The sequence below is a fragment of the Hyperoodon ampullatus genome, assembly GCF_949752795.1.
Source record: "Hyperoodon ampullatus genome assembly, chromosome: 19".
Lineage (NCBI taxonomy): Eukaryota > Metazoa > Chordata > Mammalia > Artiodactyla > Ziphiidae > Hyperoodon > Hyperoodon ampullatus.
This window is the reverse complement of record NC_136932.1, coordinates 10,657,276-10,676,686: the sequence shown is the minus strand read 5'-3', so window position 1 is coordinate 10,676,686 and position 19,411 is coordinate 10,657,276. Positions and strand designations below refer to the sequence as shown.

At 43.4% G+C, this 19,411-nt stretch overlaps 1 protein-coding gene across 1 annotated transcript in view; it reads left to right on the top strand.

Annotated features, from left to right (window-relative positions):
• Nucleotides 1-19,411, top strand: part of MARCHF10 (membrane associated ring-CH-type finger 10) — a gene marked incomplete at its 3' end in the record, with an annotated part of 84,873 nt that overhangs the window by 39,714 nt on the left and 25,748 nt on the right. The window contains exons 4-5 of the mRNA XM_079725498.1: nt 5,100-5,243; nt 16,062-17,478. Coding sequence (XP_079581624.1) covers nt 5,100-5,243; nt 16,062-17,478 — 1,561 coding nt within the window. The remainder of the gene's footprint in view (nt 1-5,099; nt 5,244-16,061; nt 17,479-19,411) is intronic.

The window sequence follows — 19,411 nt, the reverse complement described above, 5'->3', positions numbered from 1 at the left end:
CCCGGTAGAATTTACCTCGTGTGGTAAGTCGCCCTCGGCGAAGGACACAGCACAGTGGAGTCAGGGAGTGGGGACGGGGGGACGTTAAGCTTCCGGAGGGCAGCGCCGTGACCGACGGCAGGAGGTGTGACGTGCGGGGAAGCAGGAAGACCAAGACAGCTGCTGCCACTTCACTCGGCCTTCTTCTAGCACTTAAAGGAGTGAGCGACCAATAAAATCCCACCTTCTCTCGAGACTCATCTGATTTCTTCACTCCCGCATCTGGCGCAGTTTGGATCGTTAACCACCAGAAACAGATCAGGCTCCTCCGGGTCTGCTCGTAGCCTTGGCAGTGTGATTATGCCCGCCGAGCCGGCCCTGAGAGGGTGGCACCAGGGACAGGCCTCTGGGGGAAGCCCACGCTGGATCTGATTGCTGGCTCAGGACCACACCGAGGAGGGACAAATTCAAGGGCTCAGTCGCTGCTTACAGTTTCTTTCCTGACTCATTATTAGGTCCTACACCTCCCCGAATCAAAAAATCCCACCTCCTGGGGCCCTAAATAAAACATATTTATGGTGCATAATTAAGCTTTAATTAAGATCTCCTCTGGGGATGTGAGACAACACTCATTTCCAGCACGCTCAGACTGGCAAACAGACAGGGCCTGTTATTTGTGACTGCACCAAAAACTGCCTATTATACCAAGGCAACAGCAGCTCTTGCGATTAAGCTGTAATTCTTCCCACGATCTAAAAGAAGCAATAAATCTTTTCAAAAGGCATCTCAGGCAGAGTCTTGGCACCTCCTGGGCACCGGGCATCGAAGTGAAGATGGTGTGGGGGAGGGTAAAGGTTCAGGAATTGTCTTTTTCTCTTCACCTTGCTTTTCAAACTTTGTCTATCCAGAACCATGTGTGGGTACGGCAGGTGATGTGAGCGGCGGAACAATGATCAGGTGCATGGAATTAACGTGGACCGTTAAATGGGCTCGGTTCTCAGTCATCAGAGTCTTGTATAAATATAAGGTTTCTACCTTTTTCTCCCTTTCCTGGTCAAATTAAGAACTATTCAGTCAACAATTACTGTCCCGGCACTGTCAAGAGAACTGAGGCAGGACTACCCCGGTGGTTCAGTGGTTAAGCATCTGTCTGCCACACGGGGAGGGGGAAGGGTAAGCTGGGATGAAGTGAGAGAGTGGCATGGACTTATATATCCTACCAAATGTAAAATAGATAGCTAGTGGGAAGCAGCCGCATAGCACAGGGAGATCAGCTGGGTGCTTTGTGACCCCCTAGAGGGGTGGGATAGGGAGGGTGGGAGGGAGATGCAAGAGGGAGGGGATATGGGGATATATGTATACGTACAGCTGATTCACTTTGTTATAAGGCAGAAACTAACACACCACTGTAAAGCAATTATACTCCAATAAAGATGTTAGAAAAAAAAAGAATCCGCCTGCCAATGCAGGGGACATGGGTTCGAGCCCTGGTCCGGGAAGATCCCACATGCCACGGAGCAACTAAGCCCGTGCGCCACAACTACTGAGCCTGTGCTCTAGAGCCCAGGAGCCACAACTACTGAGCCCGTGTGCTACAACTGCTGAAGCCCGCACGCCTAGAGCCCGTGCTCCACAACGAGAAGCCACTGCAATGAGAAGCCCGCGCACCTCAACGAAGAGTAGCCCCCACTCGCCACAACTAGAGAAAAGCCTGCGCGCAGCAACGAAGACCCAACGCAGCCAAAAATAAATAAATAAACTTATTTAAAGAAAAGAGAGAGAACTGAGGCAGACACCTTCTGTGTAAACAGCTGTTTGGTTTCTTTGCTACTGGAGGTATCCCTTTGCCCAGATACTAGAAGGTGTGGGCTTCATGGTGCCCAAAGCAAGCCACAGTCTTCCCCAAATTCACCTACAAACTTCAGGATGTTAGGTTGGCTGGCAATGAAACTCCCAAACACAACCCCCTCCGTTCTCTGTAAGGCAAAGCGTCTGTCCTCCTACCTGGAGAGGAAGTTACATCTCACCTTTCAGTGTAAATATAACTTGGCCTTCCTGCAGATTAATACATGTAACATGCCATGGTGAGGACCATCTTAGAAAGGCCCCAAGGGTCTGAGGTTTGCTTCACTTTGGATGCGGGTAAGGTGATTAGGAACTGGAATTCATGGGCATGCAAACTAGGCAGCTTAGGTCACCTCATTTGGAACTTCAGTTGCAGTTGGAGAAGAAGGAATAATTCCCCGGAGTTTGCTTTCCACTGAACCTAAAGCGTATCACAGGGAAGAAGTCAGTGGTGCAGCCAAGTCAGATTATAGTCTTTAGGCCAAAATGTCTTACTCATCTCTGTGAACCCTTGGATTATTACATAGCAAAGGCACACGGGTATTTGTTGAACAAATTATAATAAAAAACAAGTTGCTGTTTGCCTTTTGGATTTTATAACAGGATTAAGGAAGAGAGTCAGCAAGAATAACACAGAAATAAAGGCTGCTGAATAAGTTATTCTCAACCTATAAAGCCTGCATAATAAGAAATTTCTGGTCAAATTCAGTTCTCTCAGGGGAGTGACTTCAGATTCCCAATTATTTTTATTAGTAGTAGTGTCACTGTTTATGGTGGAAGCAGCAGTTACCATTTTTAGCAGCTAATAAGCACCAGACACTGAGTTAGAGCATTTACATACATTATTGCTAATCTTCACAATAACTCTACAAGATAGGAATATTCCCATTTTACAGTTGCAGATACTGAGATTCAAATTGCCCAAAGTCAGAGGATTCTGCTTACAGTACCAGCAGTGTTTTCTTCACTGCCAGACCTGGTCAAACAGCCTCTAGTGTTTCAGCTTTATTACTTTAGTTTGCTGAGAACTCAATTAGAGGAGACAGGGTTATGGAAATCATTTTGGAAATCATTTAAGAGATCTGACGCTTTGAAGAAAGTACTTTTTTTGAACAAGAAAACAGACTAACCTGTTATCTTAAGTCATCCTGGGTGTTCAGCACAAGAAAAAACAAATGGTTCTACTTTGGGAATTTCCCCATAGTTTCAGCTGAATACATCTTCTCAAGGCCTGCAAATCATACTAGGCGATTATTATTTGCCCTGCAGTAGAATTTGAGGCAACACACAGGCTGGCTAAGACAGGGTCCTCACCCTTAAGGAGCTTACAGTCTAGCTGGAGAGAAAAGACACACACCTGAGGCAATTTTGGAATATTTAAATGCTAAAGGCCCTAAGGACCCTGAACTTTCTGGCCAAAGCAGACTCCTAAAACGGGAAACAGGCCTCGAGGGACTTGCTGGCTGGCACAAGCTAGTGCAGGCTGAAGAAGAAAGGCCCTCTGGGAGGGAGGATCACTCCCCCGAGGGTGTGCAGGTGTGGAGCGGGGGGAGTAGGGGGCTGCAGGCAGTGTGAAGTTCTGCTGCCTGGGCTGCGAAGGAAATTTGAATATTCTGCTGGGAATCAGAGTAAAATCCCTGTGACAAGGACCTTTGAGCCAGGTCCTGAACACACACTGGACTTGGCCTGTGCCCCAAGCCTGGCCCTTCCCTGATCCTCCCTCTGTTTCCTCCCCAGTAAGTAATAACCCTGCTGCTTTCTCCCCGGTCAGCCAGGTGCTTAGGCAGGAGGCAGTTGTTGACTTCTGAGCGCTGGACAGGAATGAGGCCTCAGGTGATGGGGAGAAGCCTGTGGACCAGAGGAACACAGCTCCTGGGGCTAAGTGCCTCCCCACTTTCCTCCGTGCCCGGCCCCTTAGTGTAAAGCCCTTGATCCCTCCCTCTCACCCTCCTCCTCTCTCCCCACACTTGGTCAGTGAGATCCTGTCTAATCATGATCCTACACCATCTCATTTCCTGGAGGATTCTCTTCTCTCCTTTCTGGTCATGCCCACAACCTCTCTGGGCTCCACCGACGTGCGCTAAGCTGGAACCCACAACACCGGCAGCTCCCCCTTTTAGTAAGTTCCCTGTGGAACACGATCCTGTCTGTCTTAGAGCACAGAACCCACTGCCTTCCCCTACCAGGGCCTGTCAGGGAAAGTAGGTAGTACCTAATCACTGTTTTAAATGAGGTTTCACAGGCTGCCAAGGAGAGCTTTCATTCCTTTCCTGAATCTGGATGAAAACTATTCACCCAACCACAGCTTACACCATGGAACATAAATTCAGTTGTCTTCACGTGCCAAGAAAGGCTGTTCTCTCGCACACGACTCAGGGACCCTTCCCAGCTTTACCCCCGTGGCCGGCTGGCTACGGTTACTTGTGAAATTTCTGAACTGTCCAAAAGGGGATGAGCCAAGCAAATTCTCTTGGAAGCATTTAATCTAGATATTCACAATTTAACTGCCTGTGAACTCGAGAACTTGTAGAGATGCATAGAAAATAAAACTCTTTCCCTAAACTCACGTGCACTGACACGTAATACATGTGAGGAAGAAACTTGAGATTATTCATACTAATTAGCAACCTAAGTCAAAATGTGAATCTTGAAAAAAATAATTGGGAACTCAATCCAAGTTAGCGCTCCAGCTACCATCTTCCTGTGAGTGTATCATCCCAGCCCAGTGGTGGGTAGCACATAAGCAAGAGAAAGGGTATATGGTCCCCAGATGCTTGGAACCTTTCTGGAAGGCCAGATTAGCTGCTAAAAAACAACCTGAGGATATGAATATGCAGGTGTAAAATAGGCTGTGATTCAAACTTGGATGAACACGTGGGCAGCAGGGCTTGTGTGTCCCAAATGTAAAAGGCTCTTGACAGTTTTACCAACAGGCCCATCCCAACATCTAAGAATTGGAAGCTAGAAACTTCTTAGCCAAAGGAAACACCCCCTACAGACTCCACTTTGCAGGTGTCAGGGGTACTCATTAATGGTGATGAAAGCCTTGTGAAGTAGGTACTATTATTCCCATGTCACAGGTGGGAAAACTGAGGCTTCCAGAAGTGATTTGTCCAAGCCCACATGACTACAAGGTCATAGAACCAGATTTCAAATCCAGATCTTCCCTGACCTCCTGGGTCTGTTCCCTTAAAAGCCTTCCCCACCCTTTGAGCATTCTTTCTACAGAAGATGTTTTCCTGTAAAAATTATTGAAAAGATTTTGCATCTTTCAGCAGCCCAGGCATCGCAGATTTTATCAAGGAAGAGGAGGCCAAGCCTGACAGTCAGCCCAGAAATGCAGAGCCCGAGAGCGTCTGGGGACAGACGCAGAGAGAAACTCCAGCTGCCAGGGAAGGCGCCAGCCCTCAGGAGAGTAGGTAAGGACCTGCAGCTCGTGCATCTCAGTCCTCAGAGAGACTGACTTGTGCTGTAACCTGGTGAATTCTGTGTGGTTTTTAGACACTTGCGTTTTTATGTGAAGAGCGTGTACCTTACAGTGAAACACTTAAAAGGCTTTAAAAGCAAACTATTGGATCCAATTTCCTTCTCCAAGGGAGGCTGCTGGGAAAAGGCAGGGCAGGGAGGAGTTTTAATTTTCTCTGCCATTACTCCATAAGTGAGACTGTGCATGGTTTTGAGTGGGTGCCCACCATTAGGCTTCTGGAGAAGGTATTTGGGTGGTGGGTGGTAGGTGTTGGGGGATGGGGTGGGGGCGGGGTGGAGAGGCAGCCTGCAGCCCAGGGATGTCTCACCCGGCCACAGTTCCCACCTACTTCCCAGGAGGGAAGGATAGGGGGGTCTGTGGATGGCAGATGACTCACCTCCCACAGAGATCTTCTCCCCTCTGATCCAAGGCGTCAAGACCTTACCGTGTAAGAAATAACATCGAAGCGAATATATGCTTTATTTCAAAGCCCTGGTTGGCGGACACCTCCTCTTTCAGTCTTGAGCGTTCATCCCAAGGCCTAAGCCACGCTGCTCCGCTAACCACATTGTCCTCTCCTGTGGTGGCAGAAGGAAAGGAGGAACAGGTCCTAAGGACCCCCCTTGGGATTCAAGGAAAGGGATACTTGGCAGCTCACCTTGCCAAGGACCTGTTCTTCCCCTTGGGGAAGCCACCAAGCATCACACTTCCTCGCCACCCGATAAACACAGGAGCCTTTATTTAAAAATATGATATATACTGTGGTGGACACATGCAAATATAGAACACGTATTTGGATGGCTTGAAGTTAGGGGCGATTAGAGCATATGTGAATCTCTAGCAACTAGATGTCCACGGGCTCCCAGTGATCTAATGCCTTCTGTTGGGAAGGGCAGACCTCACTTCTAATTCCAGCTCTTCTTCCTCCCAGTGGTGGAGTCTTGGGTGGTCAAGTAGCCAGTCTGGGTTACAGTTCCCTTGTCTTAAAATAAGGATAATGATATCTACCTCACTGCATTGCTATAATAACTAAAGGAGATAATATTCTGACCAGGACTTGACTATAGTGGGCCCTCAACTCCTGTAAGTTTCTCTCCTGCCATCTCCCCAACAGTCCTCAGTGAACTGTAGACTGTTATTTGAAAGGTGAGGTTCCCTATGCATCAGACGTTCCTGGACCCGGGAGGCTCATCTAATCTGCCACCTGCACCCAGAAGACATCTTCCATGATCCTGAGATTCACTGAGATTTTGTCCCAATTTTCTATTATACCAGGACTCCTTATCTTCCCCCCAATTATTCCCTCAGTCGTCTCTCTTTAGTCCTTTTTGTCACATTCTAAGTGGTTCGCATAAGTGGGAGTAGGAGCCACATGTTTGAATTGTACCAGTGAGAGATTCGAAGCAAATGGGACAGAGAGGTAATATATAGAAAGCTCTTACAAATCAATAAGAAAAACACAAATGCCTAATAGAAAATTTGGGGGAAGAGGCACAGCAGACAATTTCACAGAAGAAGAAATACAGATGGCTAATAAAATTGGGGGGGAAAAAAAGTTCAAGCTCACTCAGTAATGAATGTAAACTTACATGAGATAAATTTGGCCTACCTTAGCTAGGCTAAGGTTTTTTCAAATAATGTTCAATACTGGTAGTGAAACTAATAACTAACATTTCCTGGGCACTGATGTGTCAGGTGCTTGCCAAGCCCTTGGCATGCACTCCTGATGACACAGTTATGAGAGATGCTTTCATAGTCTACCTGTAGGGTAACTTGGTACAAAGTTGAATTTGGCAACATGTGTCAAAGTCTTTAGAAAGTTTGCAATTCCACTCCTATGAATCTATTCTAAGAAAATAAGACATATAGTCAAGGAGTTATAAGGACATCTATCCTGGTGTAATTTGTGGCAGCAAAAAAACTTAAAATAATCTATATACCCAACAATAGGAGAAGGGTTATACAAATTATGATATTTTATATAATGTGCCCTTGCACTATAATTATTATTGTGTTCTTCACAATTAACAGCAGGAGATAATGCTCACGATAAAATGTTTAGGGAAAGGAAGCAGGACTTAAAGTTGTATATACCCAGATATCCCAATTTTGTTTTTTAAGACAATATTTCTAGATAAGAGAGCCCTGGGTTGTAAATTCAAATGTCTTCAGGGAACAGGCAGGTATGGCAGGAGAAATACATGACAAGGGCTGTGGGGCCTGTGGTGAACCAGACATGCTCCCCCTAAAGGAGGTAACTCAGTGTTCAAACACCGAGCCAGCAGACAAGTACAGGATGAAAACAGCCCACGGGCCTTGAGTTTGCAACCCACCTCTGAATTCCAGAACAGTAGCAATGGTCTTCTGAGTTTTGGATACTGGGTGATTTTTATTTCTTCTTCATCCTCTTCTGTGTCTTCCAAATTTCCTACAATGGACATCGACTACTTTTTTAACCAGAGGAAAACAAAAGTCTATGGCTGTCAGAACGGACGAAACTGTTGGTCAAGCACATGCGGAAGTCTAGACCAAAGACATAGTCTTAGGGCAGAGAGATGCTTTTTCTGGTTTCATCTCACTGCACCCACAACATTCGGTTGCACCTAGTCGGACTCCTGGAAATGGCAGGCACTCCAGTCAGGGCTGGAGTCCATGCAGGGCCTCAGAGAGGCATTCAGCAGTGTCTGCAGGGCCTGGTCTATGAAGAACATATCCCTGGTCTACCCAATCGAGTGTTTATTCCCAGGCCTAGAGCTACGAAATCTGCTCCCTATTTGATAGACACAAGAAAAAGGATTAAAATAGCACAAATATAGAATAGCACAGTCTACCACCTTTAGGGGGAACACACACACACACACAAGGGATTGAATTTTTAAAGAGGAAGGCCATTGTGATGACAAGAAAGGGTGGAGATGCATTCCCAGGGTGTCTCCAGAATCCACAGGAGCTGCAGGACAGCACTTAGCCTGCAACTTCTCCTGCCCCAGAAGCCAGTGTCACCAAGTGACAGCTCGGTGGTTTCTGTGAAATAAGCTATGGTTCCTGCTGTTTCCAGTTTCTGAGATTCAGAAGCTGCTCTAGCTGATTCTTTTGCCCATTAGGGGTCTCCCAAAGCCTGACCTAAACAGGCTCAGGGCAGAGGGGGCTCAGGTGCGTTCAGGGAAGAAGATTCAGGTCCCAGCATTTGTTAGCTAATCTCTGAGGCTCTTCATCACATTCAAAACACAAAGTAATTGGTCTCTCACTGAATTCTTTCTGTGATGAGACATCAAGAACCTGAGCTTCTTTAAGACATGAGACCAGGTGTGTGAGCTCAGTTAAAGGACTGTGGGTTCAGGTCCCAATCTGGATTTTGGCTGGGTTCAAGTCCCAGCTCGTGGATTCAAGTCCCAATCTGACTTGCATGGTTTCAGCTGGTGACCATGAAGGGACGGTGATAAGACTACAACAAATTGGGAGGAAATTTTTGCAAAAAAGTGAGACGGACCTTAAGATCTTGGCACCAAATATCATTGACACTATCATTGTATAGAAAATTTCACCTCTAGAAGCAAGAGGAACTACAATCCTGCAGCCTGTGGAACAAAAACCACATTCACAGAAAGACAGACAATATGAAAAGGCAGAGGGTTATGTACCAGATGAAGGAACAAGATAAAACCCCAGAAAAACAACTAAATGAAGAGGAGATAGGCAACCTTCCACAAAAAGAATTCAGAATAATGATAGTGAAGATGATCCAGGACCTCAGAAGAAGAACAGAGGCAAAGATCGAGAAGATGCAAGAAATGTTTAACAAAGATCTAGAAGAATTAAAGAACAAACAAACAGAGATGAACAACACAATAACTGAAATGAAAAATACACTAGAAGGAAACAATAGCAGAACAACTGAGGCAGGAGAACGGATAAGTGACCTGGAAGACAGAATGGTGGAATTCACTGCTGCAGAACAGAATAAAGAAAAAAGAAGGAAAAGAAATGAAGACAGCCTAAGAGACCTCTGGGACAACATTAAACGCAACAACATTCGCATTATAGGGGTCCTAGAAGGAGAAGAGAGAGAGAAAGGACCCGAGAAAATATTTGAAGAGATTATAGTCAAAAACTTCCCTAACATGGGAAAGGAAATAGCCACCCAAGTCCAGGAAGTGCAGAGAGTCCCATACAGGATAAACCCAAGGAGAAACACGCCAAGACACATAGTAATCAAATTGGCAAAAATTAAAGACAAAGAAAAATTATTGAAAGCAGCAAGGGAAAAACGACAAATAACATACAAGGAAACTCCCATAAGGTTAACAGCTGATTTCTCAGCAGAAACTCTACAAGCCAGAAGGGAGGGGTATGATATACTTAAAGTGATGAAAGGGAAGAACCTACAACCAAGATTACTCTACCTGGCAAGGATCTCATTCAGATTCGATGCAGAAATCAAAAGCTTTACAGACAAGCAAAAGCTAAGAGAATTCAGCACCACCAAACCAGCTCTACAACAAATGCTAAAGGAACTTCTCTAAGTGGGAAACACAAGAGAAGAAAAGGATCTACAAAAACACGCCCAAAACAATTGAGCAAATGGTCATAGGAACATACATATCGATAATTGCCTTAAACGTGAAGGGATTAAATGCTCCAACCAAAAGACACAGGCTTCCTGAATGGATACAAAAACAAGACCCATATATATGCTGTCTACAAGAGACCCACCTCAGACCTAGGGACACATTCAGACTGAAAGTGAGGGATGGAGAAAGATATTCCATGCAAACGGAAATCAAAAGAAAGCTGGAGTAGAAATACTAATATCAGATAAAATAGACTTTAAAATAAAGAATGTTACAAGAGACAAGGAAGGACAATACATAATGATCAAGGGAACAATCCAAGAAGAAAATATAACAATTATAAATATATATGCACCCAACATAGGAGCATCTCAATACATAAGGCAAATGCTAACAGCTGTAAAAGGGGAAATCAACAGTAACACAATAATAGTGGGGGACCTTAACACCTCACTTACACCAATGGACAGATCATCCAAACAGAAAATTAACAAGGAAACACAAGCTTTAAGTGACACAATAGACCAGATAGATTTAATTGATATTTATAGGACATTCCATCCAAAAACAGCAGATTACACTTTCTTCTCAAGTGCGCATGGAACATTCTCCAGGATAGATCACATCTTGGGTCATAGATCAAGCCTCAGTAAATTTAAGAAAATTGACATCATATCAAGCATCTTTTCTGACCACAATGTTATGAGGTTAGAAATCAGTTACAGGGAAAAAAACGTAAAAAACACAAACATGTGGAGGCTAAACAATACGTTACTAAATAACCAAGAGATCACTGAAGAAATCAAAGAGGAAATCAAAAAATACCTAGAGACAACTGACAATGAAAACACAACGATTCAAAACCTATGGCATGCAGCAAAAGCAGTTCTAAGAGGGAAGTTTATAGCTATACAAGCCTACCTCAAGAAACGAGAAAAATCTCAAACAATCTAACCTTACCCCTAAAGGAACTAGAGAAAGAAGAACAAACAAAACCCAAAGTTAGCAGAAGGAAAGATATCATAAAGATCAGAGCAGAAATAAATGAAATAGAAACAAAGAAAACAATAGCAATGGTCAATAAAACTAAAAGCTGGTTCTTTGAGAAGATAAACAAAACTGATAAACCATTAGCCAGACTCACCAAGAAAAAGAGGGAGAGGACTCAAATCAATAAAATTAGAAATGAAAAAGGAGAAGTTACAACAGACACCGTAAATATACAAAGCATCCTAAGAGACTACTACAAGCAACTCTATGCTAATAAAATGGACAACCTGGAAGAAATGGACAAATTCTTAGAAACGTATAACCTTACAAGACCAAACAAGGAAGAAACAGAAAATATGAACAGACCAATCACAAGTAATGAAATTGAAACTGTGATTAAAAATCTTCCAACAAACAAAAGTCCAGGACCAGATGGCTTCATAGGTGAATTCTATCAAACATTTAGACAAGAGCTAACACCCATCCTTCTCAAACTCTTCCAAAGAACTGTGGAGGAAGGAACACTCCCAAACTCATTCTATGAGGCCATCATCACCCTGATACCAAAACCAGACAAAGATACTACAAAAAAAGAAAATTACAGACCAATATCACTGATGAATATAGATGCAAAAATCCTCAACAAAATACTAGCAAACAGAATCCAACAACCCATTACAGGATCATACACCATGATCAAGTGGGATTTATCCCAGGGATGCAAGGATTCTTCAATATACACAAATCAATCAATGTGATATACCATATTAACAAATTGAAGGATAAAAACCATATGATCATCTCAATAGATGCAGAAAAAGCTTCTGACAAAATTCAACACCCATTTATGATAAAAACTCTCCAGAAAGTGGGCATAGAGGGAACCTACCTCAACATCATAAAGCCCGTACACGACAAACCCATAGCAAACATCATCCTCAATGGTGAAAAACTGAAAGCATTTCCTCTAAGATCAGGAACAAGACAAGGTTGTCCACTCTCGCCACTATTATTCAACATAGTTTTGGAAGTCCTAGCCATGGCAATCAGAGAAGAAAAAGAAATAAAAGGAATACAAATTGGAAAAGAAGAAGTAAAGCTGTCACTGTTTGCACATGACATGATACTATACATAGAGAATCCTAAACATGCCACCAGAAAACTACTAGAGCTAATCAACGAATTTGGTAAAGTTGCAGGACACAAAATTAATGCACAGAAATCTCTTGAATTCCTACACACTATGATGAAAAATCTGAAAGAGAAATTAAGGAAACACTCCCATTTACCATTGCAACAAAAAGAATAAAATACCTAGGAATAAACCTACCTAGGGAGACAAAAGGCCTGTATGCAGAAAACTATAAGACACTGTTGAAAGAAATTAAAGATGATACCAACAGATGGAGAGATGTACCATGTTCTTGGATTGGAAGAATCAATATTGTGAAAATAACTATACTACCCAAAGCAATCTACAGATTCAATGCAATCCCTAACATATTACCAGTGGCATTTTTTACAGAACTAAAACAAAAAATCTTAAAATTTGTATGGAGACACAGAAGACCCCAAATAGCCAAAGCAGTCTTGAGGGAAAAAAAGACAGAGCTGGAGGAATCAGACTCCCTGACTTCAGACTATACTACAAAGCTACAGTAATCAAGACAATATGGTACTGGCAGAAAAACAGAAATAATAGGTCAATGGAACAGGATAGGAAGTCCAGAGATAAACCCACGCACCTATGGTCAACTAATCTATGACAAAGGAGGCAAGGATACACAATGCAGAAAAGACAGTCTCTTCAATACGTGGTGCTGGGAAAACTGGACAGCTACATGTAAAAGAATGAAATTAGAATACTCCCTAATACCATACACAAAAATAAACTCAAAATGGATTAGAGACCTAAATGTAAGACCGGACACTATAAAACTCTTAGAGGAAAACATAGGAAGAACACTCTTTGACATAAATCACAGCAAGATCTTTTTTGATCCACCTCCTAGAGTAATGGAAATAAAAACAAAAATAACAAATGGGACCTAATGAAACTTAAAATCTTTTGCAAAGCAAAGGAAACTACAAACAAGATGAAAAGACAACCGTCAGAATGGGAAACAATATTTGCAAACGAATCAATGGACAAAGGATTAATCTTTAAAATATGTAAACAGTTCATGAAGCTCAATATTAAAAAAAACAAACAACCCAATCAAAAAACGGGCAGAAGACCTAAATAGACATTTCTCCAAAGAGGACATACAGATGGCCACATGAAAAGCTGCTCAAACATCACTAATTATTAGAGAAGTGCAAATCAAAACTACAATGAGGTATCACCTCACACCAGTTAGAATGGGCATCATCAGAAAATCTACAAACAACAAATGCTGGAGAGGGTGTGGAGAAAAGGAAACCCTCTTGCATTGTTGGTGGGAATGTAAATTGATACAACCACTATGGAGAACAGTATGGAGGTCCCTTAAAAAACTAAACATAGAATTACCATATGTCCCAGCAATCCCACTACTGGGCATATACCCAGAGAAAACCATAATTCAAAAAGACACATGCGGGGGCTTCCCTGGTGGCGCAGTGGTTGGGAGTCCGCCTGCCGATGCAGGGGATGCGGGTTCGTGCCCCAGTCTGGGAAGATCCCACATGCCGCAGAGCGGCTGGGTCCGTGCGCCATGGCCGCTGAGCCTGCACATCCGGAGCCTGTGCTCCGCGACAGGAGAGGCCACAGCAGTGAGAAGCCCGCGTAACGCAAAAAAAAAAAAAAAAAAAAAAAAAAAAGAGACACATGCGCACCAATGTTCATTGCTGTGCTATTTACAATAGCCAGGTCATGGAAGCAACCTAAATGCCCATCGACAGACAAATGGATAAAGAAGATGTGGTACATATATACAATGGAATGTTACTCAGCCATCAAAAGGAACGAAATTGGGTCATTTGTAGAGACATGGACGAATCTAGAGACTGTCATACAGAGTGAAGTAAGTCAGAAAGAGAAAAACAAATATCGTATATTAACGCATATATATGGAACCTAGAAAAATGGTACAGATGAACCGGTTTGCAGGGCAGAAATAGAGACACAGATGTAGAGAACAAACGTATGGACAGCAAGGGGGGAAAGCAGCGGCGGGTGGGGGTGTGATGAATTGGGAGATTGGGATTGACATGTATACACTGATGTGTATAAAATGGATGACTAATAAGAACCTGCTGTATAAAAAAATAAATAAAATTTTTAAAACACAAAAATTAACCAAAGCCTACACTTCCAAATCCTCCATATCATTTTTTTCTTAAAAAAAAAATATATATATATATAGAGAGAGAGAGAGAGAGAGAGAATTCAGATTGTCACATAGAAGCATTTGTTCCTTAAAATGCCATCAGCCCAGCCTGGGTGGGCACACAGCTCCAATCCTTTACATCCATAGCCAGATGCCCAGAGCATACTAGAATCACTGCTACGTCTCTTACTGGGGTTTATAAAAACTTGGGAGGGGCCTGATAAGAAAGCTTAACTGATTTCTACAAGAGCCGATGAGTGAAGATTCTCACTGCGTCCCTGATTGTCCCATGCAGTTAACAATAAAAGGAGGCTTATGGAGTATCAGGATGTTGGAGACGCAGACTGCTGCTCCCCTGAGAGGCGCCTCCACTAAAGCAAGTCTGTATTGATTTGGTCTTCGGCTAAGCCAGACGCCCGGTGGATTTGCGTTTCACCTGCCTGAGCTGTTACCACACAGGCCTTGCCGAAGCTGTGGAGTCCTGTTCACTCTACAGGGTGAACCGCTTTGGGAACCAGACGATAAGGATGGCAGCGCCTCACTAGATCCTACAGGATAGCAGAGGGGGGGGCAGAGGGGGGTGGCCAATGGCAGGGAACACAGGAGAGTGGAATCAGAGAAGTAGGTCCAGTGTCCTATCCACGTTGAGAGGGTAAAAACCCTCAACAGTGCACACACTATGAATGAAGTGGATTCTTGTTTTTACAAGGAAATTGTTAGTCCAATCAGTGTCTTCAGAAGTAATGCAGGGTAGTGGTTACAAACTGTAGCATCAGGCAGATCTGAGTTCAAATGTTCACTCCATCACTTACTAGAAATAGGATCTTGGGCAACTTATGTGACTTCCTAAGCCTTGGTGCTCTCACTTATGATGTGGTGTGATTGTGGCACCTGTTCCACAGGGTTGTGAGCCTAACTGTGTGCATGTAACACAATTAGCATGGTGCCCTCAATAGTGCTTATGCATATTTTTATAAGGCAAGTTTTGACCAAACCATTTCACCAATAGACATTCCTACCCCTTTGGGCACTTGACCTCTCTCCTCTTTCTACATCTCCTTATACTTTAGATTCAGGGGGCAACAGAGAGGAATTCTATCACAGTCAGAGGTTACAAACTGACTAGGGGCTAGTGACAAAGAGGAGATCATGATTTCATCAGAGGGTTATGATTTTTCTTTGCACTGAGTAGTAAATGTAACCATGATCATCAATTTAACTGGGCAGCAGCTTCTAGAGCTTTCCTCCCAATCTGCCAGAGTAGACTGTACATTTCTCAATGTTTTGTAAAGCTGTATGTGAAGCAGGAGTGTCCTGAATGTACGTTGAACAAACTGGGATGAGAAAGCACTGGTGGGTTTTGTAGTAGTCATTCCTGGAGTGTTGGTTTTCCTTCTCAGTAAATACTGGTATGAAAACCATCATTTGAGAGATTTTACCCATCATCAGCCCTGACTGACCTGGGGCTCGACAGTCTTCCCAGAGCTTCTGCAGAAAGGATCTGTATCCTCAGGGTCATTGTGCTACTCCAGGACCAACTTGAGCTCCACAAGTGTACAAAAGAGAGTTCATAGGGACTTCCCTGGCGGTCCAGTGGTTAAGACTCGGTGCTTCCATTGCAAAGGGCAAGGGTTCGATCCCTGGTAAGGGAACCAAGATCCCACATGCCACACGGCACAGCCAAAAAAAAAAAAGAAACAAAAACAAAAGAGAGTTCATACGCGGTAAACTGAAACTAACTCTCCCGTACTCCTTCAGTACCTCCAGTCATTTTAACCATGCCCGTTTTCCTCTCCAGGGCTTGTTTGTTGCCTTATGGGACCCTCACCCTTGGTGTTAGAGGTCTCTCATCTGTGAGCACGTACAGTAAAATGATAAGCTTATCTTTTCTCAATACAGATCCAATCGTTCAACAAGAAGGTCGCGTGTGGACAAGTGACACCAAGCTGAAGAGGCCAACTCGAGAGAGAAGAAACTTGGTCCCATCCTCACAGCCAATAACAGTGATGGAGGATACCCACAACAGAGCCAGAAAAAGAGACCTGAGCGCTCTCTCCCAGAAGGAACCACACCCAGCCCTATCCCAGGCCTTCCGAGGAACAAACAGTCCTCGAGAGTTGACCGAGTCCTTGGGGCCACCACTCGTAACTACCACCTTGGGAGGGCCAAGAAGAACGATGTTTCGGTTCAGAGATGAAGATTTTTATTCCGTTTTATCCTCAAACTCTAGAGGAGAAAATGATGACACTGAAGAGGAAACTCATGTAGAGGAAGAACTTTTGTTGGCTGGCATGCACCTGCTCCACTCTCCTTCCAATCATAAGAGAAGTAGATTTCTTGGGACATCGGCCACTCAGGCCAAAAATAAAAGTTTTGAAGAAAATCCTGCAAATTGCAGAGTGAATTCTGTAAGAAGAAGTGAGTCCAGTCATGGCTCATTACGAATTAGTAGTGCAATGCAGCTAGGGACAGGGCAGCCTTCCATCTGGCAAGGGAGATTCCAAGACCCTGGGCGGCCTGATGGGGGGTCTGCTAAAGAGAAAGACAGCAGCAACAGTGAAAATGAGAAGACCTTTCGTTCATGGGACACCAAATCTGGAAGCAGTCTGGAGGATGACCTTAATGCTGAAAATGTATTTCGTGATGTTACTTCTATGGAAGACAGGCCTGGAACCCATGACTATGAAAGAGATTGGCAAGCCCATTTAAGTGAGTCTAATAATCCTCTTGGCTGTTTTCTTGCTGGTAGACCAACAGCTCCAAGATCATCAATGAGTTCATCCTATAACACTCCAGGATCATTCATGCATTCTGCTCTGAGAGACGATGCTCCAATAGACCTGTCCACATCATCGACCTTAGCTCCCAGTTCAGACTCGGAGGGAAGCTCCAGGTTTAATGTTCGTCAACCACTGTCCCCCACTAGAAATAGGAATCTATTTGCCAGTGCTGAAAACCACAGTTATTTTCCTGTAAACAGTGTGCAGGAATTTGATGTCAGGGGAGCAGAAGCTATTACTTCAACAAGCCAACCTCAGGAGGCTCCATTACATACAGAAGATCTCTTACTAAATCCTCAAAGCAGTTTGTCCTTGGTGGAGTCTTCCAGCTCCTCTCCATCAGGAAGAAATTTACAAGGCCACTTGCACGTGCCCAGGTCCTTGCAAGAAAATATACCTTTTACTTTCTATGCAGTGTCTGAGTTCCCAAATCAAAATGAAAATGGGAGCAGCATGGAGGTCCCTGGCGTCCCCGATGAAAAGGAAGCCACTAAAACAAAGGCATACGCTGAAAAACTCAAGAACTTACAAAAAAGGTAAGGAGTTTTCATAATTATATGAATATACATATATATTTCTAAATTCTATTTCTCTAATACCAAAATAAGCAGTGCTTTCCTTAAAGGGTCATGGGGATTCTAAGTCAAGGGAGGCCCTTCCTTGACATTTTCATGATTTCTTCTGTCAAGAAAATTGTCTAGTTTGTTGCTTTTAAAATATATGTCTCGGGCTTCCCTGGTGGCGCAGTGGTTGAGAGTCCGCCTGCTGATGCAGGTGACGCGGGTTCGTGCCCCGGTCCGAGAAGATCCCACACGCCGTGGAGCGGCTGGGCCTGTGAGCCATGGCCGCTGAGCCTGCGCGTCCGGAGCCTGTGCTCCTCAACGGGAGAGGCCACAACATTGAGAGGCCCGCGTACCACACACACACAAAATAAAATAAAATAAAATAAAATAAAATAAAATATACGTCTCTACAAAGAAACGTTGGGTGTTCCAGCCCAACTTCTTCAGTATCCCCAAAGTGTTTTTTTTCCTTGAATACCGTAACTTTAAGAAAGGCAAGCAACTATACTCCAATAAAAAATAAATAAAAAATTTAAAAACAAAGAAAATAAAAGGCAAGTTTTCCCAAATATAAGGGTTTTGGGGTTTGCTTTTTTGTTTTTGGCCGCACCTTGCAGCTTACAGTTTCTTAGTTCCCCGACCAGGGATCAAACCCGTACCCCCTGCAGTGGAAGCATGGAGTCTTAACCACTGAACCGCCAGGGAAGTCCCAAGGGTTTCTGACTTCTACATAGGGCTTCCCTTTCCCCCTAGCAATTAGGAACCAAGATTTTTTTTACAAAATGGTTATCTCCCCAGAGAAGGAGCCATTCAGCACTTGGAAGTTCACCAGCTCTCCCCCATGAGCTCTGCGCAAATCCAACCAACAGTTCTAGAATTTGAACCTTCCAAATTAAAAGGCTGGTCTCAAACAGTTGCCATAGCTACCTCAGTTCTCTGAAGGGCCACGCTGGGGTGACCACTGCTTCCATTTTATGTGCTGCTTCTCATGCACAAGAAAGAGAGAAATAAGATCTTTTTTGAATTGCTCTTTTCTTTGATCTCTCCTTTCTTGTGAGATGATTTGGGGATATTTCACAACTATGAAAAGCAATACTTTTTAAAGCTGTCGTTAAACACCATGTCAGGATTTGACCATTTAATTTATGATAGGTGTTACCATGCCCTGATATTGGCTTACTGATCTGGAAAGTGATTCTTTGGATGCGAGCCCTCTTTTTTGTGTTACTATGGCTCACTGGGTCATTAATTGTCCCACTGATATTCATGTGTAAGTGGGAAAATTCCATGGCAATGAATTTGAATGCAAAAAGGAGGAAAAGATACGACCTAGAATGCTCACACACTCCTGTCTATCATCCGACTGCAGGAATGAAGTAATTTCCTTGTTAGCAGCAACTTTTTTTTTCCCATATCAAACAAACTACCAAAAGACTGACCCAGGGTTAAGGGCCAAAAGGTCTCAGTGCCCATCCATCCTCACCTACCCAAAAATACTCTTCAAACCCACTTGGCAGGGGTCTGGACCTCCACCATCCCAAAGCAATGCCTTCGGGCTAAAAATGACTTCTTTAAAAAATGTACCCACTTCTAGGTGTAGTCATGCATTAAACAGCTACTATTTGTGTACTTTGCTTATCAGACACTCTCTTTTTTCTGTATACAATAAACCTTATGCTTTTCTCATTATTTCAAAATTATTCATTTTAGGAAATATTAAAAATATAAACTTAAAAATCACCAATAACCCTATAATCCAGAGAAAAGCACTGTGAAAAACTCTTTCCAGTCTTTTATCTTTGCATATAAATGCAACTTTTAGTAAACACTGGTTCATATTTTATAATATGCCTTATTTTAAGATTTCAAGCCCATTTCTCAATGCCACTTACACTCTTCAAAATGT